The following is a 26,941-nucleotide window of genomic DNA, read 5'->3' as shown; positions in this document are numbered from 1 at the left end:
CATTTCTCAACCTCCTGGCAGCATCGAATTGGCCGCTTTGAACCATGTGACGTGACACTGATTGAGTTCTGGTACCCCCCCCCCCCCCCCCCACTCACACACTCTCCTCCTTGGCTTTAAGAAAAGAGGCCGCTTTAATTTCGACGTGCAAAGTAGCATCACATCAACGAGCGTCTTTTTCCCCCAAAAAAAGCTCAAATCTGGATTCAAAAACCCGTCTCATTGCTTCTCTCTTCTTCCTCACCACCCCTCATTATTTCATGGTGCTGCTTCGTTACGCCGCCTCTCAGCTGCTCTTGTTTTTCTTACGGCATATAGTCGTGGCAGCCTGACAGCCACACGGAGGAGGAAAACTATTAGAGGTAGCCATTTGGATCCTGGAGGCAATCCCGGGGAGTATTAAGACGTTAACCCTGGCCAAGTCACTTGTCTCTCTCAGTTACTATGCTGATGGAGAGGGGGAAAGGATGCAGTCGCAGGGGGGTGGTGGGGGGGGGGGCCCAGGAGGACGAGGCTTCAGGTCGGCTGGCGCTTCCAGATCCAATCGAGCCTGACTCGGATGGGGGGATGGTTGTCAAGAATCTCTGAGCCCGGGCTAAAAAGAGCCTCATAACAAAGGAAGAAGAAGAAGAAGATAGGCCGTACATAACCAGTTAGTGATTCTCCATGAACAACAAGAAGGAGGAAATCATGGATATCAAATAAATATTGATATTAAGGAATTCTTTTTCAGTTTTTATTCCCATCACTTTTGTCTTCATTCATTCAAACATATCTTTCTGTAGATCTTTTATTTTATTTGGAGGGTCAGATCTAGAGTGGCCTTCAGGTACACCGGCTTATAACGCATCACATAATCCAGGGACGAACAATTAAACCTTCCACAGCTGCGTTCCTAAAGTGATCAAGCTAAGGACGCAATTACAAATTCTGTTCAAATGATCCTGAAAATAATCAGAGCTAGATTACATTAGAGCTTATGTTGCTGCAGATCTGTGCAGGTGATAATAAGAACATTAAACCTTGTTATCCAGGTTTGGGGTCAAACTGTGTCACTATATCAGATCTGATTCTGATAACCCAGCAAAGATATGTTTGATAAAAAGCTGAGGATGCTTAACCTTTTAACCCGCTGATATTTACACTTTAAACAGCGCTGTAGAGCTGCTGGGTTTTAGTGTTTAAGTAACCTCTTTTTTTATTTTTTTAAAGATTTATTTTGGGCTTTTTCGTGCCTTTAATGCAGAGAGAGGACAGTGGATAGAGTTGGAAACCAGGGAGAGAGAGAGTGGGGAATGACGTGCGGAAAGGGGCCACGGTGGAAGCAAACCCGGGCCTACCGCACGAGAGTCTCAACACATGGGACGCGCTCTGCCACTGCGCCACCAGCGAGCCCCAGTAACCTCTTTTTTTAATCTGTTTTTTGCTGTCATGACTTAATTCTTTGGTTCTTTCTTCTTACTTGAGCTCCTAAAATAATAAAATGGTGAACAGAAATTTAAACAGCAACTAAGACTGTTAACATTTCAGAAAATCAGCAAATTCTCAAATCCTGACATCCCTGGAGGTCACTTTGTTTTTGGGCGTCTCATAAAGTTGTGAATGTTTCATTGATGTCTTTTCTAGACGGACCGAGAACAGAGCAGGAGACACCGTCTGTCTAAAGTGCAAAAGTACATCGCCAATTTATTTGTGCAGTACGCTAGTGTTGTAGTCTAGACCAAGATATACTGAAGACCAGAGTGCTCCGAGACAAGACCAGGACCTTCAGGGATCGAGACCGAGGCACGACCAAGACTCACAGAAAAATCATCGTCTTGTGTTTTAGGGGCGTGTCACTAATTTAGACAGAAACACCGGGAATGTTGGGGCTGTGGGGTCTGAGGGAGGGGGGGCGAACTAAACTACAAATGAATTGAAGTTATTAGAAAGGGGAGTTTTTCCTTCTAATCACAGTGATGACATGAGAAAGAAGCCGATCAGTGGTGGTCTTCACCAATCTTGATTTCAAATCTGGAGTTTGCCTGGTCTGAGACCGAGACAAGGCCGAGTAAAAATGCTTTTGATTCTGAGACCTTTAAAAAGTAGTCTCAAGACCAAGATCAATTTTGAGTACAACAACACTACAATCGAATTTTCCTGTGTTCTTTAATGATTAAAATCAAGAAATGACTCGACATTTGGTGCCTAACTCTTCTATATTTTTGGCCGTATTGCCAAAACAGATATCTGAATAGTTTGATTTTTATTAGAGTTGTAGCAAAGTTTAAAACCTTGGTATAGTGACAACCCTGTCAGAAGTTTTTTATTTAACATTTTCAGACAAAAAGTCAAACAAACGAAAGTCAAACAAAAAGTCAAACAAACTCACAAATTGAAGAATTTACTGATTGAAGTTGTTTTAAATTGAAAATAAATATTTTTGTAGCTATTGGTTGGCAATAAAAACACACAACCGATGCCATCACTTTGGGTTATTTTTGCTAATTTCTACCAAAAAAAAGGGATTAATTGGGAACATAACAAATATTAAAAAATATAACTAGTTGCAGTCAAATTTCTTCCCGGCCAGTATTTCTCGGGTCAGCCATGAAATGCCGTTCTCCATCTTGACAAACGTTGATAGACTGTAATAAAACACCCGGACAGATGATGGATCTGTGTCTTTATTGTCTTATACCAGAGAAGGTCTCTAAGTTTTATTTAGAAAATATAATAAATATTGTAAATAACGCTCCGATTCGGTCGACATTTCTCTCCCATCATTCAGCAGACGCTCATTCAGCGTCCATCTATCGCAGCAAACTACTGCAAACATGACAGATAGATGGCGTTAACCTAAATAGCCGTGTTTGATATCTGCCAATAAAAATGACTCCTGTGGTATCTCTCTGATGACCCAACCCCCCCCCCCCCCCCCCCCCTCTACCCGCCCTTCTACCCCCATGAATACTGTATCTGGTCCCTCTTTGAAGCGCTGGGACCCTGCAGAGTGACATGCGACAGAGGAACTGGTCGAAAACCAAGGAAGTGAGCCTGGCAATAGACTTGTAAAAGAGCCTGCAACAACTGCGAGCAGCATGGGGTACAAACAGCACTGAGTTGACCTCAAACAAAGTGCAGAGCAGGGGGGTGGGAGGGGGGGGGGGGGAGCGGGCTAAAGATGTGTTAGATAACTGAGAAGAGAGAGATGGCTGCTGTTTATCAGTAGAGCGTTTGTGTTTGTGCAGCCAGGCGCAGGTTTTGATTATTTTCGTCACCGTGTAGGATCGTCCTCCTCGTCCCTCAGTGATCGTTAACCGCTCTCTCCTCTCTCCTCTCTCCTCTCTCCTCTCCTCCTTGCCCTACATTCTCCGGCAGAAGGCGAAGAGGCTGATCTGAAGGTGAAAAACATCCTCCTCCTCCCTCCTCCTCCTCCCAGCTGAACATCTGTCTCCGAGTGTTGGCTGCAGCACCGACTCTGACACCTCCAGATGGAGAGCCCGCTGGGAGCGCTGAGGTATTACCCACAGAGATGGCAGGGATCACACCTCAGGAGTGAAGCCCCCCACACTTGTTTTCTGCACTGTCCCCTCTCTTTTTTTGTTGTTGAATCTGTCACTTTTCACTGTGGCTATTGTCACCTCCACAGTCCTTGGCCTTGTGACTCATCTGAAGAGCTTCTGCTGTTGTAAAGAAAATGCATTGACAACAAACCCGCTCAGCCTTTTTTTTCCAATTTACAGTAATGGGCCGTATGCTATTTCAACTGTAACTTCTATTAGTGGAGCTGTATTAATTTTTAATATAGTTGTGTGAGAACTGCATACTCATGCATATATATTTCAAATCATTGCAGATTTCCATTCCCTTGAAACGTCTTTTTTCTTCATAGAACAATTTTCCCGTCAATGATCTTTAAACTCTTTAGTCTAAATATTAAAAGCAAAAACCTGCAAAAATGTAAAAGTATGAGAGGCCGAGAGTTCTCCGAGGCCACTCCGGGTGTCTTGACAGATTGACTCTGCATTCATTTGTGCCTGAACTCTGCGTGAACCTCAGCTTTAGGGGAAAAAAAGGGCACCAACAGGCCGGTGCTGCTGGGGCAGAAAGTGTGTGCACAAACCCAACACCCAGAGCAAATATTGAAACTGCTGCCCCTTTAGCATCACATGAAACCAGGTGGTCAGGTCCTGCAAACGTTTGGCTCAAACTGAAGCCACAGTGACCTCTGAAATGTGGATTTATCCCACTATTCTCCCTGTTTTTATAAAGCAAAATGTGGTTGTTTGATCACTGGTATTAAACTCTAGTAAGTGGACGTCAGTGCAACCTGTGTCAGCTGTATCCAGGCAGAATTTGGGTAACAAATCAAGGGTGAGACCGGGCTCCCTGGAGTTTGTTGTCATGTTTAGAGCCCCTGGAGGTATTTGGAGGTGAAAAGGTCAGTGAGAACCACCCCATGTGTTGTGAAAGATTCCTCTTGTCACATTATGCAAGGGGCCTTTTTTTTTAATGCCAGTACATACAGAAATAGAATTTGTAATGCGATTCAAAATCCTTTAGAAAAATTTAAATTTTTAATTTTTTAAACAGAAAATGTCTTTATGGAAGGACGCAAACTCGATATGAAAATTAAAAGTTTGATTGAACATTAAAGCATTTTTTTCAGTTTTCTCTTCACAAAAACATCAATTATGACACTTTTTCTTCTATTTGATAGACTTTCTTTATTAAGCTAAATCCTCTGAACAGTCATTGTAAAATACCCTGTAAATAAATAGTGCAAACATTCACACTGAGTTCTCAGTGCTCAAACACAAAACAAACCAATGCTCGAGAGAAAAGTGTTTTTCAAGCTTCTTATGTGTAAAACAAACGCAGTTTAAGCACACTAGCAGACACAAACATACCCTGTATTCTATAGTGCACGTCCATTTTTCACAGTTTTTTTTCTTTCTGGAATGGTGCCACTGAGGCAAAGAAGTAGAAAACCTGCCCTGAAGGCCCCACAGTCATGTTATTCTTTTTTTTTTTTTTTTTTAAGTCACTTCATTGATCACAGTCTTTCCCCTTTCCCCTGTGGAGAGGTGTCAGGCCCGGAGACTTTCTCCACAGGTGTCGGTGTGTTGACCAGAACGCAGCCCAGCTTCTCGCGTTTCTTCTGCTTCATGCGGCGATTCTGGAACCAGATCTTCACCTGCGTCTCGTTGAGCTCCAGACTGGCGGCCACCTCCACCCTCCGCGCCCGCGTCAGGTACTTGTTGAAGTGGAACTCTTTCTCCAGCTCGGTCAGCTGCTTGGTGGTGAAGTTGGTGCGGATCACGTTGTGCTGGCCGGGAACCCCGAACTCCGACAGGACCGCTGAGGAGAGAAATGGATGATGGTGGAGAAAAAAAAAAAACATGAGTCATGGAGCTGAAGAATGGAGTTTGCATGTGAAGAAAAATGTGAAAATGAATAGGAAAAATGTGGAGGACATTAGTCATTATAGATTTTTTCTTCCAGAATGATTTAAGCTTCATTGTGTAAGTTGCATTTTTACGCACTGTGTGTCATATCATCCCCAGAGGCCTCATGGGTTCTTTTAACAGCAATCCCAGCTCTTAATTCAAATATCTGTGAGGATGAACAAACCTGTTTTGGGAGGATTTCTCTTCACTTTCATCCAGTCGAATGTTTTCGAAGCCTCCTCCACATGCTCCAGGTCCTTCTCCTTGTTATGAACCGGAAGTCTCGAGTAAACGCTCTCTGGGTATTCTTGCAGCCTCTGATCCCCGCTGCCGAAATGTAAGTACTGACCCCCGGTTGAGACTCCAGGCCCGCAGCTGTCCCCGGTGTAGGGAGCCATGTTTGTTCCCAGGGGTGAAACCTGAGCGTGAATGTAGCTGCGGTCCTGCTCGGGAGCGAGGCCGTACTGGTGATGTCCGTACTCCAAAGGAGAGCCATACATGGAGTTACTCTGTGGTGCAAACTGTAGGTCCAAGTTGACGTGTGTCTGATGGTGCAGGGGGAGACTCGGGCTCTGGTGTGGCGCAGAAGTTGCAGCGACTATGCGCCCGTCTGGTGCGTAAGTCTCACTTGTTGCGCAGGAGTTGGACGACATGTATCCATGGTTTAAAGTGTGGTATCCGGCCTTGGCACTGAAGAGATTCGCTCCCCTGTTGCACACTGGATAATCTAAGTAGGAGTTCATCCTGGAGCCGGGGCCTGTTGTTTGTTCAGAAAAGTGATCAAGAGCGAGCAGTCATTAATCGCTGCTCCCTTTGCCCCTAACCCTTCTAGGTAGTATGTCAAAGCTGCCTTCCACCCTCATATCACCTTCCTGACACACCATGTGACCCGCTAAACGCCAATGGCAAAGGACCTACAGCACTCTGTCAAGTCTGCGGGCTCGTCCATCAAACGGGCTCGCATTTACATGACAAATGCTTCAATCAGACGAGCTCATCCATCTGATAAGAACACAAACATCAGGACACATTTTCAGGCTGTGCTGTTAAGAGGAGCTGAAAATGACAGATTAATGACGAAATGTAAAAATAATCACTGAACGAGCATAATAATAATAACACACAGTAATGATGTGGATTTAAACAAAGAGGTCAAACATCACGCTTTAACTTAAAGATGTTTAAAGTTGCTTTAGAGTTTAAAATCCTTTTTTTTTTTTACATGCCCCAACCTTTTTTTTTTTTAAATCGTGTTGCTGGAATTTAATTCAAATTTGTCTTATAATTTTAAAGGAACAATGACATTTCTCAGTTTCAACATTTTTTCTTTGTGCGATCATTCATTAAATATTAGGTTTCCATGTTTTTCTAAATCATCACTTCCGGTTTTTGTTTACATTTTCCACATCGTCCTAAATCTTTTGGAAATAAATTTAAATGAATGAAGTCTGTATTCATCTAGCCCTACATATTAACCCTTTCAGATTCGTTGCCTGTGAGTGGTTTCTAGCTAGGATTTAATTTGTCAGTTTTGCATTCATTTATTTTTATTTCCAGTGTGGGAAAAAAAAAATACTTTGAGAAGTAAATGTCAAAATATTTAATCTGGCTTTACGGAGATCTGAATTTTAAGTTTTGGCAAAAGGTGTAGCCTATTTCTCTAATGCAAAAAAACATTTGTTCAGCCTGAATCCTGCAGACACTGTGAAAAGCAGCGCGGTGGATTCAGTGATCCATCATGCGCTCTCTTTACGCACTGACAGCTTGTGTGGCCCACTTTGCCCATAACAGAACAAAGACACATTTAAGAACCATATAGATTCTCTCTCTCTCTCTCTCTCTCTCTCTCGCTCTCTCTCTCTCTCTCTCCTTTTTTTGTTTCATGCTTGAGAGTTAACGACACCAACACTATAATGCAACATCTTCATAAACCTATCACGTCCACACTCACCCGTAAGGTGGCTGTAATTAAGGAAGAGTTAATGTGCTGTTAAAGGCTCTGGCTGCTAATTGAGCTTTTACACTCACAGAAATGACATTCGGTCGTTTTTTTTTTGCTTTGTTTTTTACAAATCTTTGGCTCGTTTTTTTTTTCTTGGCTTTTTGAGGAGTATTTACTCTGGAGAGTCTTGGTGTCAACAAATTGTGTTTTTATTTATGTAGCTGAAATAACAGCAGCTCACATTGTAATTGAAAATACACATCAGGGGCTACATTCAAACGTGTTCTAACGTGTCTGCAAACGAGAGGAGGCCCATGCGTTCAAGTAGAGGCACAGATGAATAAATATAAATACAAATAAATAGCCATGACTTGAGACTAACACTTGGATTAATTAGTCAAATAAATAAATAAAAGAAAGCATGCATCACAGCAGGTCGGTGAAGTCTTGGCTCGTGATTTAAATGTACTTTTTTTTTTTGCAGGAATCTTGAGCGCTACAGATGGGTCAGTTTTGGAGCCTGCATGATTCTGTCCTGAGTGCAGCTCTGTGTGAAATATGACCCGCTTACATCCACGTTTGGGTCTGTTGTGTGGGAGTTAATGTGCGTGTTGTACTGCGCGGGAAACTGCGTGAAGCCTGGAGCTGCGTATTTGGAGAATTCTTCAGGGTACGCCGGCTGGGACTGATGGTGCTGTTGGGACTTGAGCGGAGGGGAGGCCGGCTGGTAATCCCCGCCCAGATGGACATAACCCAGGCTCGACAGAGTGGGGCTGCCCGGGGCGGAGGGGGAGGACGGTGGGGAGGAGGAGGTGGTGGTGGTGTTGAGGCCCTGCACTCTCTCGTCCTTCTTCTGCTTCATCCTCCGGTTCTGGAACCAGATCTTGATCTGCCTCTCCTGCAGGTTGAGCAGGCTGGCCATCTCGACGCGCCGCGGCCTGCACAGGTAGCGGCTGAAGTGGAACTCCTTCTCCAGCTCCACCAGCTGCGCGCTCGTGTACGCTGTGCGTGACCTCTTGGAGGCCGGGCTCGCGCTCGGACACTTCTCGTTGACTGTGCAGTCTGTGGAGACAAAACAATGAGGAAACAGGAAGCTTGAATGAGTTATTGTGACTCAGCCAAGGCGGTAAACGGGGAGTTTCTCTTTAGTACTGAGGTCTTAAATTGAATTCTCAGTAACCAGCTTATTTTCTTTTTTAGATTCTATTTCTGTTTACTGACACAAAGTCATCTTCAGTGATCCACATTGCAATACATATTAAATCAACAAAGCATGCACTCACACTAAAAAAACCAAACCAACAAAATAATCATCAATCTGAGGTCAAACGAACACCAGTAATAAACTCTGTTCTTCTGACAGTAATTATAAGGGCTGCAAGGATTCATCGATTTAATTTCGACTATTAAATTAATCGAAAATGATCTTGATTATAAAAAAAAATGCCTTTGAGAAATCTTTAAGGACAAGACAACATTTCAGCTTCTTAAATGTGAATAATTTAAAGTTAGGTTCCTCCTCTCTGACGGTCAAGTTTAGCTTTGGCAAACCATTAATGTTTAATATAATTATTTTTAAAGTTTCCAGAGATAAAAAAAATAAAATTCTGTTCCGCTTGTAAACCTTCTGGTGTTAAATAAAAATGCAAACAAGTCTGACAAAGGCTGGGGAAAATGGTTAACATATAAAACAAAACAGGGACATGAGCATCACACACAACAAATTATGTGTAGAATAAATGAATCTTCAACCAACCAATAGGCTCAAAGTATCTGTGACACTTTTTGTATTTGTTTGTTCTGTTGTTTGTTTTTCATGTCATATGTTTAATATCTGTCAAGATATCAATGTTGTTTAATGTTAAAAGTAAAATTTTAAAAAAAATGCAAACAACCTATTTCAGTGAGTGTGCATCCTGCTCACTCTCATTTTAATGTTTTTTTTTTGTCATCAAACTGAGAGAGTGACACACGTCAGCCAACCGGACCTGAATCAGCAAAAAGTAGATAACACATAAATACATTAAACTCACAGAGACAAGAGAGGGAATGGAGGACGACAGAAACATCAGTTTAAATGTTATTATCAGGTAGCTGTTGAGAGTTTTCTCTTGTTTTTCTTGTTTTATAAAAAATACAATAAAGTCTGACAGATATGGAGTTAAAGAAAGGATAAAGATATTATAATGTAAGTCCAGGAGCCTGTAGTTTGAAGTGTATCTCATATGGTTGTTGTTATTTTTCCAAACAGGGATTTTATATTTAATACCAGATGTCTTGAGTTCCTCCTGACGGGCACAGAAACGGTTACAGAGTAATATTTGTTCCTTTGATAGATCTCAGAGACAAACACACACACACAGAGATTATTATCAGGCCTTCTAGAGGAGGAATAGTTTCAAATAGAGGAAACAACTCTTCCAGAAGCACACAGCTTATTCTACTTAAACTCTATTCTTAAAAACATGAGTATCTTTTCTACATTTTGACTAAATCATTTCTGGTGTTTTAATTGTTGTTGCAGCATTTTGTAACCTTGTCTTATTCAAATAAACGTTCTGTTTGTCTCTTTGTTGACACCTTAAAGTGTCTAAAACCTGAGCCTAGGTGTGTTTATCCTCCTGCTGCATGCCTGGCTGTGTTTGATTAATGGTCCGCTGACCTTTTGAACCTGAAAAGGAGAACACATAAGCTCATTTTCTCAATTAATGCAGCTTTAATTGAAAAGGCCTCGTATTGTTACAGACCTGAGATTCTCCTGCCGTGTTTCTGATCTGAGTGTCTGGACTCTTTCATCCAGGGGAAAACCTTTTTGCTCATGGGGAACTTTTGCTGTTTGGATCTCCGGGTGAACGAGCGCTCGAACGTCTCTGCAGCCGCCTGGCGATCACACCCCAACCCGCCGACATCCTCCAACGCCTCGCTGAAGAAGTCGTGGTGCTGAATGTGCTGCAGGTTTTCAGTGCAGTGTCTCTGCATCTCCATGAAACGTGGTGCGGCCCCTTTGACCTTCTGACGGAGCGCCGGCAGCCAAATGTCACATGGCAGGTTTCCAGAGAGCCCCGAGCTTCTGGCCTGAGAGGGAGAAGAAGAAAAAGGACGGGAGACAGAATCAGGGAGGAGACTGCATGATCCATCTTATCAACTCAATAGTCTGCTGACATGAATGGCAAGCCCTCTCCTCGACACAGAGGCCACGGGAAATAAAGAGTTTGGTCGACAGAGGAAAAAAAAAAACCTGAAAACAAGACGTTTGAGGAGAATCCTGCAGAATTAAATTATTTTTCTTTAAATCCTGACAATTCAGTGTTAAAGTCACTAATCCTGGAGCATCTCCTGGACTGAGAGGCAATGCAGATTAAGAGTCTGGTAGATAGACACCCTCTGAAAACAAGACATTTTGGGATAATCTTGCAAATTTGTGCAAAAATTAAATTGCCATCCTTTTATTAACTCCTAACAATTAGTGTGGGCCTCAGTAGCCTGCCTCCTGTGGACATATAGGCCACAGGAAATTAAGAGTTTCTTCTACATAAATCCTCTAAAAACAAACATTTCCTGACTCAAAATTTAAAAAAATGGTGGAAAGAAACCCCGTAAAATGAGACATTTGAGGAAATTCCTGCAAGAATTGTGCAGAGATTGAGTTTTTCTCCTTTAATTAACGACAAAGAATTTACTGTGGAGCTCACAAGCCAACCAAAAGCCTCTCATGGACTGATAGGACACAGGAAATAAAACAACAAATTTAAGAATAATCTTACAACATCTGTGCAGAAATGGAATTATTTTCCTTTGATCTACATCTGAAATTAAGTGGACACCCTCACCGGCCTACACCACATGACTCATTATCTCATTCTCTGTTTAAAACAAGATATATTCTTACTTTTTGTGTTTCTCTTTATCATGATAAATGAAACACAACAACCCTAAGCCTCTTCTGAAACGGAAAAAAACACAATATTTGAGTATAATCTTACAAAATGTGAGCAGAAATGAAATGATTTCCTCTTTGTTTGACCCTGGGATTTGGCCTACCACAAGGCTCAATTTTCTTTCATTTTTCTCTTTGAATAAAACAAAAGATCGAGCTATGCATCAGGTTTTTGTGTCTTTTTTAAAACAGAATAAATGAAACACAAGAACAAGGAAAAATGCTCTCAAGTAAGCCTGCACAGAAACATCCGAATATAAACAGGCATTTAAGGAAAAACGCATTTTATATAAATTAAAAAAAATGCAGAAAATACTTTTTATGAAAACATAATGAAGCCCATAAAATAAAATGCATTTAATATAAATAAAACAGTTTTTTTTATTGGGTGTGTTTCCGTTGCTGTTAATAAATAACAGCCTTTATTCAATAATGTATAATCCTGTCTCAAGCTCGGAAATGAAATGTTGTATCAGAATCTGGAGAGAAAGTCATCCATCACACACACAATAACACACACACACACACACACACACACACACACACACACACACACACACACACACACACACACACACACACAGGTCTAATGTGCGCTGCAGCTCGGAACCGAAACCAAAGCAAACATCTTCCCGGAGAATATCCGTGATTGAATTTAATGCTCTCTTCATGTGAAATTAAACAGAGCAGAATTATTAAGCAGCAGATTTTTAAAAAACGAAGAGGAGCAGCAGAAAGAGAGAGAGAGAGAGAGAGAGAGAGAGAGAGAGAGAGAGAGAATAAGTCTGGAGGCATGCAGCTTTCTGAACTCTGGTTGAACCGCTGCTGGAGTCAGGCTCGTAAATCATAAAGACACATAACCCAGCCCGGCTGCCGTACCTCGAACACACACACACACACACACACACACACACACACACACACACACACACACACACACACACACACTCTCACAGCACACATTCATCCCGACCTGAAACAATCCGCGTGGAAACAAACACTACATCCTGCTTCCTTGTGCGCCTCTCACCTTTTGGAGGAAGAAACAAAATACTCCCGGATTATTGGAGTAATCCCTGCAGAGAGAGAGAGAGAGAGAGAGAGAGAGAGAGAGAGAGAGAGAGAGAGAGAGCGGCTTTGTGACCGTGAAGGTGCTGCTGCTGGTGCTGCTGGTGGATGTGGCTTTGCATGAAGCAGAGTGGACAGTGTTTCTGCAGCTCACACCGCCCTGCAAAGCATTTCTGCACACAATGTCAGCCTGTGTGTGTGTGAGTGTGTGAGTGTGAGTGTGTGTGTGTGTGTGTGTGTGTGTGTGTGTGTGTGTGTGTGTGTGTGTGTGTGTGAGTGTGGATGTGTGTGTGTGGTGTGCTGATCATGCAAGCTCATACGGGGATCGCCCCTGAGATGAAGATAAGACATGGAGTTTTATCTACATCTTAATTGCAATAAGAGCTGAATTTAAAACTCTAAAATATCTCATAATTAAACCTTATTTTAAGTGGATTAAGATGAAGAAGATTGCATGTTTAGAAATCACATTTGAAGCTAAATGTAAGCTTTTTTAATTTGTTTTTTATTCTGCAGATATTACGCTGCCCTTTTTTTGTAAGCCTATAAGAAACGAGCACACACACACACACACACACACACACACACACACACACACACGCATCTCCTTTCTGTGTATAATGAACCCTCCTGGGAAAGTGTCCAACCCTGTAATAATAAATTCAACATCCCCATTTAGGAGCGATGCCAGAGCTGCCCATTAATAACCCGGGCAAAAGAAAAGCGATCACTATTTTAGCCCGCTTCTTTTTTACACGCGCACATACCGACTGCATTACGTCATGTTTCTCATTTAGGACTCTTTGTTAAAGTGTGCAGACTGAAGTCCAGCCTGTCATAAAGAAGGCCTGCATGCTCTGTTTTTGCAGACAGACGGCCCGGCTGATGCAGGTGGAGTTTGAGGAGGAGGTGGTGGTGGTGGTGGGGGGATCGATAGGCGGCTGCTTTGATCTCTCATCTTCACGTTCAGCTCGATCGCTCTGATTGGCTCTGAGAGGTAATATTTAACTCATTAATGCAGAGGAGAGGCCTTTGATCTGTGAGCCGTGCATGTCAACATACAGATCATTTGAATACAGAGTGAACGGATCTATAAGAGGCTCTTGTTCTTTAGATGCTGTGTGCTCTTCTTCAGGTTAATTAAGGACAAAAGAGTTTTAAATGAGTCTGCAAATAAACAAACAGAGAGTCTAGCTGTTTGCAAAGTTTGTGTATTTTCTGCAAAATATCCAGAACAACTATTATTTTGTTGAACTTTTAAACCACCTTTTATCATACATAAAGCTTCTTTATGTCATACTGACTAGAACCCGACCGATTAATCGTCCAGCCGATAATATCGGCCGATATTAGCATATCCAGTGACTACCCATATCGGCTAATTTTAGCGCAGATATACGCTAATATTACTAGATTCATTCACTAGTCAATTAGCATTTAATTAGAAATTCACTGTATTACACTAGCAGTTCTCTTTCACCAGCAGAGGGCGCTTTATGGATTACAACAATCATAATCACCCATCCACAGTGATGCACGCACATGGGCAGCTACTTTCCAGTCGAGTGACCATCTTGTTTTCATTATAAATCTTTTCCACAAGTGTTTGATAACTGCATTTGATGAATAAACATAATAAATGTGTTTTATATATATATATGTATCTTTAAAGCTCGAACGTAGATCTGAGAAAGATATCGGCTGATATATCGGTATCAGATTTTTTTCCCTCCCCAGTCTTGGTATCGGTATCGGCCCCAAGAATCCGATCTTGGTCTGGCCCTGATACTGACATCCCTTTTCCTAGTTCGGATATCGTTATTCGAGTTGTATTTTTATATTTGTAATATTCTGTTCTTATTCATGTGTGGATCTTTGTTGTTGATATCTACATTTGTCCTGGACTCGAAGTATATGTCATATTTAATTTAAAGATCAAAACATGAGATAGTTTCCATATGGCTCTAACTCTTACAGTCAGTGCATTTCCCCTGCAAACATGCAGCTATTTTGGGCGGTACGTTTGATTATAGGCCTGTAATATTAGCGGATATCAACTCATAGCACAACGTCAACGTGCTGAGTATCATCAGGAGCTTTCTGCCTCATCTTCTGGATTTCAAAGGTTCATATCGTTCAGGGTATCATGGATTGAATTCTAACGGCAGGTTAGCTAACTCTACACACTTCTGGAGGACATGACATACGGCTCAAAAGCTTTTCAAAATGTCCAATGAGAGGATATTTCATCAAGAAGAAGAAATTAAGCTTTAATATATGAGATTGAACAAGTTGGTTTAAAGCTCCTGAGAGGAACTTTGGTTTGTGGGGTTGTTGCTGCCCCCTGTAGAGACAAAGTGGTACGTCTTTTCTGATTTTTGTCTCGTACATGAGGAGGTACTTTGTCCTCTTTCTGCGTTCTTTCATGGGGAAACAAAATCACCCGGTGCATTTTTTCAACGGGAAATGTAAATAAAGATCTTGTCTGACACCCTGCAGCAGCGTTTTCAGGCATTAAAAATGACATCATAGAAATTATAAATGTTTTCACTGGTGGTTTCATTTGCTTTTTTTTAGGTTAGGTTATGTGGAAGCATCAGTATTCATTTCAGTCTGTTTCATAACCAGTTAAAAACTCCACAAAGTTATGAAATGTCCCATAGTTTCACATAAATTATGAAAACATGCACAGCACATACTGTATAAATACTCAGACGCCAACCTAACAAAACAGGTGACGTAAAGACATAAAGTCTTTGCATAAAGTCTATATGGGACATTTTAAAGATCTTCAGCTTCACATTACAATAACAGCTGAGCGAACACTTCACAGTGATGATGGCCATGATGGGGATTAAAGCTCCTGTAATGCACAGCTCTCCAGGCTGCTCTTCAATACACAGGTGGTTAACTTTATTTTGGTTCATTTTTATCATAAAGTTGAGCTTCTCATAAAACATTTTCTTCAGTTTGTTTGGTGTAAAAGCTAAAACCAGTGGTCACAGTAAAGCCCAGAAATCATGGCAGGGTTAGTGCTAAGTTTCCGTCGTCATTAAATGCCATATTGGACTCTGAAGTCTGAAGGATTAATTATTAACTGTAGTCTGGCTGAACGTCTGAGCACAGGAGATTTTAGCCTCAAATAACGAGACAATCGGGCCGACGCCATGTGCAGATGAAGACCAAGAGCGCGGGAAATCTGCAGTGAATGGACTCTTTTGTGTTCCCTTTAAAAACGTTTAAATTCACTTTAAGTAATTTTAGAAAACAAAGTTAGAATAATAATGCATATCTTCTCATAAAAGACAAAAATATGAACGTTTGTTTTGTGCACATGCTCAGACTAATGCAACAATCTGATAGCAATGCAGAGCTGCACTTTTGTCTCAGTCGAACATCTTCTCTTCTGGATTATGACGATCTGTTTTGAATTTGAAGGGAAATAGAATTTTGACACATGAAGTCCCACATCCCGAGCATCTCTGCAGCTTTCAGCCTCAAAGGAATGAAGCTGATGTCACACGATGAGCTGATAAAGTGTCTGAGCCTGTTGTCTAATAACTTTTTCGATGTTTTGCATATGTTCCCCCCCCCCCACATTGACTACACACATAAGCATGGTGATGCAGAGGTGTGCTGGTTAAACTGGCAGCTTAGCATACACAGAGGAATAAATCTCCCCGATGGCTTTTATAGAGCTATAAAAAGTGTCATATAAATACAAAGAAAATCAGCAATAAGTGCGCTGTCGTACAAAAGTCTAAATGTCCTGTGATGCACGAGAGAGCGGGAGAAGAAGAGGAGGAGGGAGGGGAGGAGGAGGAGGAGGAGGAGGAGGGAGGGGAGGAGGAGGAGGAGGAGGAGGAGGAGGAGGGAGGGGAGGAGGAGGAGGAGGGGACATGCAGATGGAGAGACATGATAAGTCAGCGTGCTGAGTGAAGACGTACAGTATGAGTATAAATTCATGTCTGTGATCTCTGTGGCACACACATATCTGCACGTCTCCGTCCTCCATGTCTGATCTGTGATGGACATGTACACTCCCCCTCTCCTCTCCTCTCCTCTCCTCTCCTCTCCTCTCCTCTCCTCTCCTCTCCTCTCCTCCTCCTCCCCCTCCCCTCAGTGCTCAGGCCTGCTCAGCACACTCTCTTTCAATTAGCTGCAGAAACCTCACGTGCACCATGACATGATTTATGTCTCTGATCAACATAATAAAACCCACAAAAGACAATAAAATAAACAGTCACATGAATTAAAACTTAAAATGATGGTGACACGATGAAATCAAGATAAGATGGAGCTAGCCTCAAGCGGACACTCAACAAACTGCGGGATTTTGCACTTCCGCATTAGCTTCATTTTTTAAGACCGGAGATTACCACTTGCTCATAACTGGTCACTTTAACTTAAACGTGTTACTTATTATGTCTCAAAGTCCTTTATAGTTTTTAGTGTATAGTTTGGATCTTAAGTGGCGTATAGTTTACTTAATACTAGTTGTAAATACATTCTACCTTTATCTTTATTTTTATTGTATTCCTATATATATCTTATTTTATTAGCACTCATATGCTGATGTGTTTAGTTTTGATTAGTTAGCAGATCAAATATTATGAAATATTTGCGAGAAAGCGACAACGATATATATTGTGATGTAACTTTTCTCAGTATCTTCCAGCACTGTGCACCGAGCTTATGATGGTAAATATTCTGTTCACGTTTAGTTTGTCATGTTCAAACAATAAAGAATCAATAAACCACAATCTGGTTTCTTCAACTTTCACTCAGGAGAAAAAACACACCTTTAAAATATGAAATAATGATTTGACATTCATCGTGATAATTATCGTTTTTATCACAATAACATTTTTTGTCATATCGTCCCGCCCTAGCCTTAGGCGCTGCTCCTCAACAGGCAAAGCAGGACACAGCTTGGGGGCCCCAGGCCAGTAGGGGGGGCTAACGAAAAACCATAGCAGGGGCCCGAAATGTCCAAATTTTGCAATCACTGTAGGAAACTTCCCTAAGAGGGCCCCATCTGATGGTGAAAGTGTCACAATTTTCCCAAGAAAATTAAGTTTGGAAATTAAAGTCAGACTTTTTATAACATAATGGCAGTGACAGTTGGTTAGATCGGGGAGGGGGGGCCGGGGGGGCCGGGGGGGCCCTGTGAGTTTTTGCTTCAGGCCCCAATGGACTCTAGAATCACCTCTGGCCCTATAAGCTGTGCAGCAGTTTGGTGTACTGTCTTAGAAAGTGAAATCAGATTGGGTAATGATTTATATATATATATATATAACATTAACATTACATTATTTTTTTGTAGAAAAAAATTGGATTTAATTCAGTCAACCAGAACATCAAAGTAAGGGGTATGTGTGGGTATATATATATATATATATATATATAATATTATTTTATTGAGTGAGGGTCTGAGTACATCTGAACATTCAATGTCACAACATAATTAATAATCATAGTTTCATAGGTAAAGGGAAATGTGATAGATAGAAACAACTCTACATCAAAATCTGTCACACACACACACACACACACACACACACACACACACACACACACACACACACACAGACACGTGCATACACGTGCATACACAGCAGGTCAGCTTCAGGGATTCCTTAGAGTTTTGGACGCTGGGTGATTTTTAACTTGACTTGTTTATGCACAGTTAAATATTCTTTCTGGTATAAATTCACAGTTTTCTGGTCCTTCTTCATCTTTGCTGTGCACAAGTTTTGTTTTAAAATAATTAAAGGCCCCTCTCCCTAAAAACGCCTGTCCCAAATAAAAGCCCGGGCTATCACCGTAATAGAAGTTTTACGGTAATAATAAATATTGTGACGCACTCTTCCCTGTAATGCTTACAGACACATTACATTTACTGAGCTCTGAATATAAATGCTTAAAGACACATAATGACATAAACTCATGAAACAAACATGTTTGATTTGAACTCACATTTCCTCGGGTCTCATCTGGTCGTCATCAGAGAGCAGGTTCTCAGTCCCGGGGTCTGTTTGGGAGTCTAAGTTGGAGCCGTTTGTTTGAGGGGTCCTCCTCACGTTTCCCTGCACGCTCTCAAAACTCCTCCTCGAGCGCAATCAGGCCGCGCGCCGTGAAAAGAAGACAGATGACGTGTTGAACAATGACCCGCATTGAAGAAGGGCCTGTCCTGCAACTCTCACAGATGTCATATTCTCCGACAGAGTGCAGAGACGGAGGAGGAGGAGGAGGAGGAGGAGGAGGAGGAGGAGGAGGAGAGAAACACTCAGAGAGGGTCAAACTGAAAAAAACAACAATTTAACAAACATACCCAGAAAACAACAAACACAGAGCAGAGTCCTATTGGTCATACAAGAAACAATTATTGACCTTTAATGATTCTTTTTGTTCCCTCAGAGGTGAAGTGTCATCACCTACATACTCCCCAAGACGCGAACTTGTGGCTGCTGTTATTTTTACACAAATTCGGATCTACAGGGTATATATAGATGACAGGAAGTCAGCCTGAGCCTATTTAAAGCATCTCCTTAATGACGTCCTGTAGGCCTATTTAAAACACGACGCTCACATTTAAGACGGACAAAAAAAGAGACTCGATGTTCTCTCTAAACTGAAACTCTTCCATGTAGAATAAGACGACCTGTGTGTAGGAGGGAAACCATGAACTGTGTTTCTAATTGTTGATCGATCATTAAGCTCCATTATTGGCTCTGAGACGAGACATTTTGTGTTCCCAGGTTTTAAAAATTCTTTTTTTATTTTGAGATAATACTCATTTTCATAAAAGCCATCATGTCATGAATGTTAAAAAGGTTTCATATTAATGCTTACAGGTACCCTAGTGGTCAGTGGTGCTCCCTGTACAGAGGGTATAGTCAGTGGCGATTCTAGACTCTGTTGGGGCCCCGGGCAAAAAATAGTTTTGGGCCCCATGTATCACCTTTATGTCTGCTCACTCCTCCTCCTCTTATTTGTCCTGTTTCTGTTTTCTCTCCTGTAGACGGATAATTCCTCTTTTTTTTTTTTTTTTTTTTTTGGTTGACTCTCATTGACAAAACTTTGGTTTTCACTGCAGTAATGCATGGAGAGTGAGTGCTGTCAGATGGGGCCCCCTTAGGGAGGTTTCCATACTGTCGTTGCACAAATTTGCTAATTTTTGGCCACTGCTGCTGTGGTTTAAAGTTTGTGAGCCCTAAGGGGGGCCCCCTATTGGTCTGGGGCCCCAAGCAGTTGCATGTTGACAAGCAGCACCTCTGGATGTAGTCCTCCGAGCAGGCGGCCCGGGTTCGAATCCGACCTGTGGCTCCTTTCCCGCACGTTAATCCACACTCTGTCTCTCCCTGATTTCTGACTCTGTCCTGTCTCTCAATAAAAGTCATCGATTTAAAGGAGGTTTTACATCGAGCCTACAACTGATATGTAAAAGATTAATCAATAAATAAAATAACTCCTTGAAGACAGACACACACAAAAAACTTAAACAGGATTGGAGACGTTTTGAACCTACACGACGTCATCTCAGGAGAGACAGGAAGTGTCGGGGGCGGGGGGGGGGTGACGTGCAGAAAAGGGCAGAGGTCAAATTTGAACCCATGGCTGCTGAGATGAGGATTCTGTACATGAGGTGCACGACATAACCACTAGACCACCGGTGCCCCCAAGCTCATATCATATCTGACAACTTAAACCACTGAAATCATAAACATATTAAATCCACTCCATCATGAGCGTGTTAAAGAACTTTCACCGTCATGAAATTGTAGATGTACGTAAGGGCTGCCGGTAACCTAGTGGTTAAACCGCTCACCCCATGTACAGGGGCTGTAGTCCTCGTCGCAGCCGCCGTGGGTTCAAATCTGACCTCGGCCCTTTGCTGTATGTCATCTCCTCACTCTCTCCTTTAATGTTTCCTGTCTCTCTCTCGCTGTCCTGTTTATAACAAAGTAAGTTTGAGGATTTGTCATAACAGCCACCTTTGTCTTTTCATTTGTTTTTAACTATTTCAGTTTGATCTCCCTTCAGGCTCACAGCAGAGGAAGTAATACTCTGACCCTTTACTCAGGCAGACGCACACCTTCTTCAGACCCGACTATAAGAGCGTCTTAATACAGTTCATCAGGAATTATGAAAAGAGGGATCAATCTTTATTTTAAAGCGACCTGCGACCGTCCAGTACCCAAGCCCCTACTGAGCTGCTGCCCCAGGCAAAAAGGCCCCAAAAATAACTTCACATAACAAATCTGAATGGGTTAAGGTTGAATATTAAGAGAGATGAAAGAAGAAGAAAAACGTCTGTGACACAAATGTAAATATGTTTTTCTGCTTTTGCAAAATATCAATCATACATTCGGTCTCAAACATTCATCAAAATATAAAAACCCGATTAGTTTGGAGGAAACACTTTGATTTAACTCTGAAGGTTTGGAGCGACAGGTTTTATTATTTAACATAGTTTGAGCTGTGAACAATTATTTTCCTTTTTTTATATTCAACCATAATCCAAAAAAACTGAGGTTCAGTTTTGTAGAGTCGGTCGTCTCTCAACCGAGAGATCGAGGGTTCGATCCCCAGCTCCTGAAGCTACATGTCCGATGTGTCCTCGGGAAAAACACTTAACCCTGAATTGCTCCTGCTGCTTCGTCAGCGGTGTATGAATGGATGAATGTATTAATAAATACTGATGAACACTTCACACAGCAGCCTCTACCATCAGTGTGTGAATGTGTAGGTGTGACCTGCGGAGTAAAAGAGCTTTGAGTATTCTGAAGACTAGAAAAGAAATATACAAGCTCAATGAAGCCCATTTACCTTTTTAATGTTCATGTTGAAGTCACTGTTTAAATGGCTTTTTTTCCTACTTTAAGTCAATTTTCCTGCTCATGCTTTTGTACCTTCAGTAAGAGTTTGATTGCTGGACTTTAATTGATGTTTATTTTTTTTAGGTAAGTTATTTGATTCAGTATCAGATTTAATGTCATGTAGGTTTTCATAAACAAGTAGCCTGTATATTTTAGGACATAAAAGTGAGTAAGAACAGTTTATATTTATTTAAAGGAAGCGCTGCAAGAAGAGCTCAAACTGGAAAATGATTTAGTTATTCTACATTTTCTTTATTAAGAATAGACTTTTGATATGTTCTTTTTGCTACTGGTTTGTGAAGTAAATTCAGTTTTGAATAGTTATATAGGTAAGAGGCAGGTAGAGGACCAGCATGCACCTGGGTGGGCCTATGGTTTTTTTTTTACCAGCGCAAGAGAGGCAGCAGGAGCTCGGACAATTAGCCACTACAAATACAAAAATATATATTTAAAAAAAACAATTCGACTACAGCTTCCTCTTGTGGTTTTCAATTATATAAATGAGAAACACTCCAGTGAGGTAAAAATGACCTGAGACTGGGAGTAACATTTAGAATTAAAGACGATACACTCAGCGGCGTGCAGGATTAATGAAGTGAAAAACGTTTTAATTGATTTTATATTCACTCTCAGCTCAAAGTTTCCAGGATTAAAGGTTTTGTTTTGTCCTCTCATATCTGGATAATAACCTGCTGATCTGGAAAACAAACAATCTGCAGTCACTCTGGTGTGTGTGCTCTGTAACCTCGAGGCCCCCTCTGTGAGAAGAGCTCGAAGCAGAGGAAGAAAAAAACTCATCCATCATCCTGCGTGCCGGTCTGAGGCGCCCTCTGCTGGCGGAGCGGCAGCACTGCAGCCTGCTCTGTGAAACCAGCAGCAGAGAGGTGAACACACACACACACACACACACACACACACAACCAGATGTTCAGCATCATGACTCACACACACACTGACCTCACAGAAAAATAAACAGCTGAAGGTGACACTAATTTAATGTATTTGATCATTTTGATTCAATTAGTGAGGCTGCAATAAAGTCCAAATGAGGAGATTTAACTGTTTTTTTCTTATTTATTTCCAAAATAAAAACAGTTTTTCTCTTAAGCTTTAATTATAATCTGATATTTTATTGTGTTTAAACAGAGGCTGCCTTCTAATACTCTGCATGCGTAGACTTTGCATCCAAACTAACACAGATTTAAGGTTTAAAATGAATGTATTTTGATGCATTACATGAGGCTCTGCAGCTTTGTTATTTGCAGTAGGCCTGTATGTTGCACCAGTACAAACTGATATAAGATGATATAGTCTATACACATTACAAACCATCTTTGCTGCAGCATCTTTGGATCGGTTTAAACCTCTAAAGAACTCGATTCAGTTTACAAATCTTCATAGTTTTCGATCCTTGTCTGGTTCTTATTGTGTCCATTCTGGTGTTTTCTCTCTAAAACATTTGTTATATGTTTTAATTCCTCAGTTTTGCTAAGCATAAATGTAACAAAGTACTTTAAAAATGCTGAATAAATAAAGTGTTCCTCACTGTCATACTCAAACTCAAATTTGTTAAATCCACGCACACAATGTTTGCAGTGATTTAAAAACAAAATCAAGTTAAAAGCATCAAGAAGATAATGAATAGAACATTTCAGATGAATAAAGGTTTTGGGTTGGTTTTTTTTGTCGTGCAGAAACACAGATTTGCTGTCCGATCAGAGTCTCCATCGTGACAGTGCAAAGTGAGGCAGCAGCAGCAGCAGCAGCAGCGTTTCCTCCTGACGCATCTGCGGCTGCAGCCTGCACCGTCTCCTGACCCAGCGATGATCCCCGCCGCCATGAATAATGCATGAGATCCGGCTACAGATTACCCCTATCAATATGCAATACTCATTACGCTGGTTAAATTGCCACTTAATAGTTATGAATCTGTGGAAAATGTCTGGGACACATATAGCCCACCACTGGTTTTTAAACTTTTTTTTTCTTTTAAAAAAAAACCTGGAATGAGTTTTGAGGGGACTTTTAGAGAATACTGCAGAAGAAGAGTTTCCTGAGGATAACATCATTTATGTTTTATATAAGAGGCCCCGATGGACAATGCATACAGGGCTGCACATCTAGGTACCGAGAGGTCTTTATGTTAAAGCAGTGAAGCCTGAGTCCAGATCAGGGGCTTGTCCGAGACTTCACCTTTGGCCGCTCGGTGACTCCACAGACCGGGATCAATCACTCCGGGAAGCTCGCTCAAGTTCGTTTCATGTCAGCTGCACAAAGAGGAGAATCTGCCTTTTTTTTTCTTCTTTGACTAAAAGATTTTGCAAAAAGAAAAAGAAAAAAAAGCATTTTAACTTTAAAAAATAACTGCAATTGCTAGGAAAAGAAAAATTGGCCTGTAGATGCATCTCTAAAAAATAAAAAGGTTAGATTTTATTCTGTAAAAGTGTCAAATAATTTGAGATGTTTTAAAGTGCAAAAATAAATAAACCTGGCTCAGATTGTTGGAGTGTAAATAACTTTTTTTTTTAGGGGGAAAGCAGCAGCTAAAATCCACACTTAAACCTATAGAACTTTAATTCGTATCTAATATTTCTAAATAAAAATGAAGCAGCCATATTGTTGTTTTTTCCCTGCAGTTATGACCGGACATCTCTTCGTGCAGTCCAGCCTTTCCAGTCCCGTCCATGATGCAGTTAAGCCGTCACTTTCATTCAAGGTTGTGAATTATATAGTACATTGTCTACTCCCCAAAACCATAAAACCAACTTTATGGACCTCACGTGACTTTTCACAGTCTGTAAGTAATATAGGCCTATACAATCTTTGGCAAGGGAGGATTTTTTACCAAACTTCAGCCTTGCTTATATACCTGAAAGCCAAAGACACTTCTTTTCTTTTTTTAATTTGGATTTTAACATTTTTTTCCTCGCCTGGAAATCCCAACATCCTGCAGCAGAGGAGGTAAGTTAGAGGAAAGTTTCTCTTCTCTTGGTGCTAAATAAGAAGCCTGAAATGTTGTTAATGTTAGTTAATGATTAGCGACTTTAGCAGAAGTTTTTACGCACGACAAAAGCCCGAAATCGAGGCCTTGTAGTCTTGCTTTTATTCGCTTTATTCTAACTGATAATTCAGGGGAAGACAAATCAGAGCAATTGAGAGAAACTTTATTTTCCAAGCGCTATGAGTTCACTTACAAATACAAAAAGCTTATTGGCGAAAAAAGCTTACATCACTGCCTAATGCACAGAATAACCCTTTGCACTAAAAATTGATCACATTGACAGGTTGAATACATTTTGCATTGCTCATTATTAGACCCTAAACAATAATAATAATCAGGAATAACAGATGCACAAAATATCCTACAGAGCTACAACAACTGGCTTGTTTATGAAAAGTTTTGGATATGGATCTGGCCACAAGATCAAAAATAGCATCAAAAGTTACACTAAAGCGTTTTTTTGAATGGCCCCGGAGTACATTAATAATAATAATAATAAGGTTTACATTCAATGAAGAGCAGCATATGGTTTGGAAATCTTTTTTTTTTTTTTACTATAACTGTACAATGAATTTACTCCTGTTAGACCGTGAAGAAGTCACAATAAAGAGCTCAAAGTTGAAACACCTTCAAGAGAGACAGAGAGAGAGAGAGAGAGAGCAACAAAAGACAATTAATTACCCCCCCCCCTTCCCAGTTCATATTTACATCTTTTTTTTTTTCTTCTTCTCCAAACAGGACATCTAGAAGCTATCATAGAACAACAACAGGAACTAAAAACTTCTTAACACCACAGAATACTTCTTTTTCTATCACAATAGCATGCTGGAAGGAAGGAAGGAAAGGTGCTGCGCTTTTTTTTCTCATAGCTTTACAGTACTCATGGATTCTTTTTATTCTTTTCTTTACTATTATCATTTTTTTTTTAATTCCACCCCAACAACAAAAACAAACAAACAAAAAAAAGTTATTCAGTTGTGGAAGGCGCTGCCTCCCGTCACCAGGCTCATACTTTTCAGTTTATTGTCCTTCTTCCACTTCATCCTGCGGTTCTGAAACCAGATTTTGATCTGTCTTTCGGAAAGACACAGGGCGTGGGCTATCTCTATCCTCCGCCGTCTGGTGAGGTACCTATTGAAGTGAAACTCTTTCTCCAGCTCTAGCGTCTGGTACCGGGTGTACGCGGTTCGGGCCCTTTTCCCGTCTGGTCCAGTCATATCTACAATTTTACAGAGAATTTTTTTGCAACAAAAAAAAAAAAATTAGCAACTGCAACTGCAAAAAAAAAAAAAAAACACAACAGCCTCAAGAGGATGAGGCTGTGAGGTTTTTTTTTTTGGCGTCACGAAACACGAAAAGCATGCAACAACAAACACTCCACTGTTATTGTTTTTTTTATAGCTTCTTCTCTCTCCTACTTCTGCAACATTTACGCGTCCAAATCCACATTTTCTTCACGCATTCTCTCCCAGTCTGCAACCTTCATCTGATGCCAACAAAACCCCCGCAAGCACTCCACAAAAAACAGCCTCAGCCATCCACACACCACGCTGCTCACTCATGCAACACCTGACAGATTTACGAGCGTGACATCCTTCAAATATAAATATTAGTAAGAGGTGTGAATATACCATGGCTTATGTGCAGCTTCCGCATCCAGGGGAATATTTGTGGCGATTGGCAATCGTTTGATGAAGGGGTGGAGGAGGTGGCGTTGGGGTCCTGGTGCTGCTGCTGCTGCTGCTGCTGCTGCGCCCGCGGAACAGAGCTGGCTCCGCCGCCGCTGCTGTGCGCGCCCTCCTCGGTCTCGGACGCGACGGTGGCGTCCTCTATCTCCGTGAAATGAGCACTCGTGTTTTTGTTCAGGTTGTTGCCGCCCGAGGTCGCGCTCCGGTCAGAGGGAGGAGAGGGGCTCTTTAGTTCCAGCGGCTCCCGGCTGGCCGTGGCGCACGACGGCGGCGGCTGCGGCACCGGATCCTGGGAGGAGGACAGCGAGCAGTTGTTGGGCGTCTGTCTGTAGCGGGCGTCCTGGCCGAACCCCCGCGCATCCTCCCGCACCGCCGGGAAGTGGCTGCCGGTGTTGGTGCGGTTCACGGTTAGGTCCATTCCATTGTAGTTGTAGCCGAAAGACCCGGAATGCATGGTGCCAGGGTCTCTGAAGGAGCCGTTCACAGCGCCGTTAGTCCCATAATTTAGTAACTGATAGTCGGAGCCATTTGGATAGCGCCCTGAGAACGAGTTTACAAAGTAGGAGCTCATTTGCTTGGATTTTTAAAGCCTCGATTTGTAGATCTTTGTCGCTATAATCCTGTGTGCTTGCACGATTTATGGATGCAATCATGAATTATAAGCAATGAAGCCCCTACTGTACTTTGCCAGGTATGCGGCCAAATATGGGGAGAGCGTTCGGGAATCACGTGCCTTTGTTGACCAGTCGTAAATCCTCACTGATGACTTCAAGAGGTAATTCATGCTCCATGGTTACAAATGATGACGAAATAATGGTCGTTAGGCTCCAGTCAATGGTTGCCTCCCCGCTGCGCCCCCGAGAGCCGCGGCGGGCAGAGGGCGCCATCTTCCGGAGAGAGGTGGTACTGCTCCCCACCGGGGGCCGCGGAGTCATCCATCATTTATGTAACACGCTGATAATGTAGGCCACAGAAGGCTCAGGTAGCTCCA

General features: G+C 41.7%; 3 protein-coding genes across 5 annotated transcripts; all 3 read right to left on the bottom strand.

The window, feature by feature from the left end:
- Positions 1 to 4,555: 4,555 nt before the first annotated feature.
- Positions 4,556 to 6,175, bottom strand: hoxb1b (homeobox B1b). The gene is made up of 2 exons (XM_020649838.3): positions 5,617 to 6,175; positions 4,556 to 5,343 (listed from the first exon to the last, which is right to left on the bottom strand). Exons 1-2 carry the CDS (start codon positions 6,173 to 6,175, stop codon positions 5,039 to 5,041), a joined length of 864 nt encoding a protein of 287 aa, XP_020505494.1. The 3' UTR covers positions 4,556 to 5,038.
- Positions 6,176 to 7,869: 1,694 nt separating this feature from the next.
- On the bottom strand, positions 7,870 to 18,829 carry LOC109995927 (homeobox protein Hox-B3a). 3 transcript variants are annotated; one of them, XM_065949775.1, is made up of 4 exons: positions 18,773 to 18,813; positions 18,359 to 18,683; positions 10,122 to 10,449; positions 7,870 to 8,436 (listed from the first exon to the last, which is right to left on the bottom strand). In XM_065949775.1, exons 3-4 carry the CDS (start codon positions 10,357 to 10,359, stop codon positions 7,871 to 7,873), a joined length of 804 nt encoding a protein of 267 aa, XP_065805847.1. In that variant the 5' UTR covers positions 10,360 to 10,449; positions 18,359 to 18,683; positions 18,773 to 18,813; the 3' UTR covers position 7,870. The 3 variants fall into 3 exon arrangements, with proteins under 3 accessions (XP_065805847.1, XP_020505493.2, XP_065805848.1); XM_020649837.3 differs by having other exon boundaries at positions 18,359 to 18,829; XM_065949776.1 differs by lacking the exons at positions 18,359 to 18,683; positions 18,773 to 18,813 and adding an exon at positions 12,342 to 12,599.
- Positions 18,830 to 24,404: 5,575 nt separating this feature from the next.
- hoxb5b (homeobox B5b) lies at positions 24,405 to 26,754 on the bottom strand. Its single transcript, XM_020649832.3, has 2 exons — positions 25,894 to 26,754; positions 24,405 to 25,481 (listed from the first exon to the last, which is right to left on the bottom strand). Exons 1-2 carry the CDS (start codon positions 26,519 to 26,521, stop codon positions 25,234 to 25,236), a joined length of 876 nt encoding a protein of 291 aa, XP_020505488.1. The 5' UTR covers positions 26,522 to 26,754; the 3' UTR covers positions 24,405 to 25,233.
- Positions 26,755 to 26,941: the final 187 nt, after the last annotated feature.

This window comes from Labrus bergylta, chromosome 21 (assembly GCF_963930695.1).
Source record: "Labrus bergylta chromosome 21, fLabBer1.1, whole genome shotgun sequence".
Taxonomy (NCBI): Eukaryota; Metazoa; Chordata; class Actinopteri; order Labriformes; family Labridae; genus Labrus; species Labrus bergylta.
This window is presented reverse-complemented; position numbering and strand designations above follow the sequence as displayed.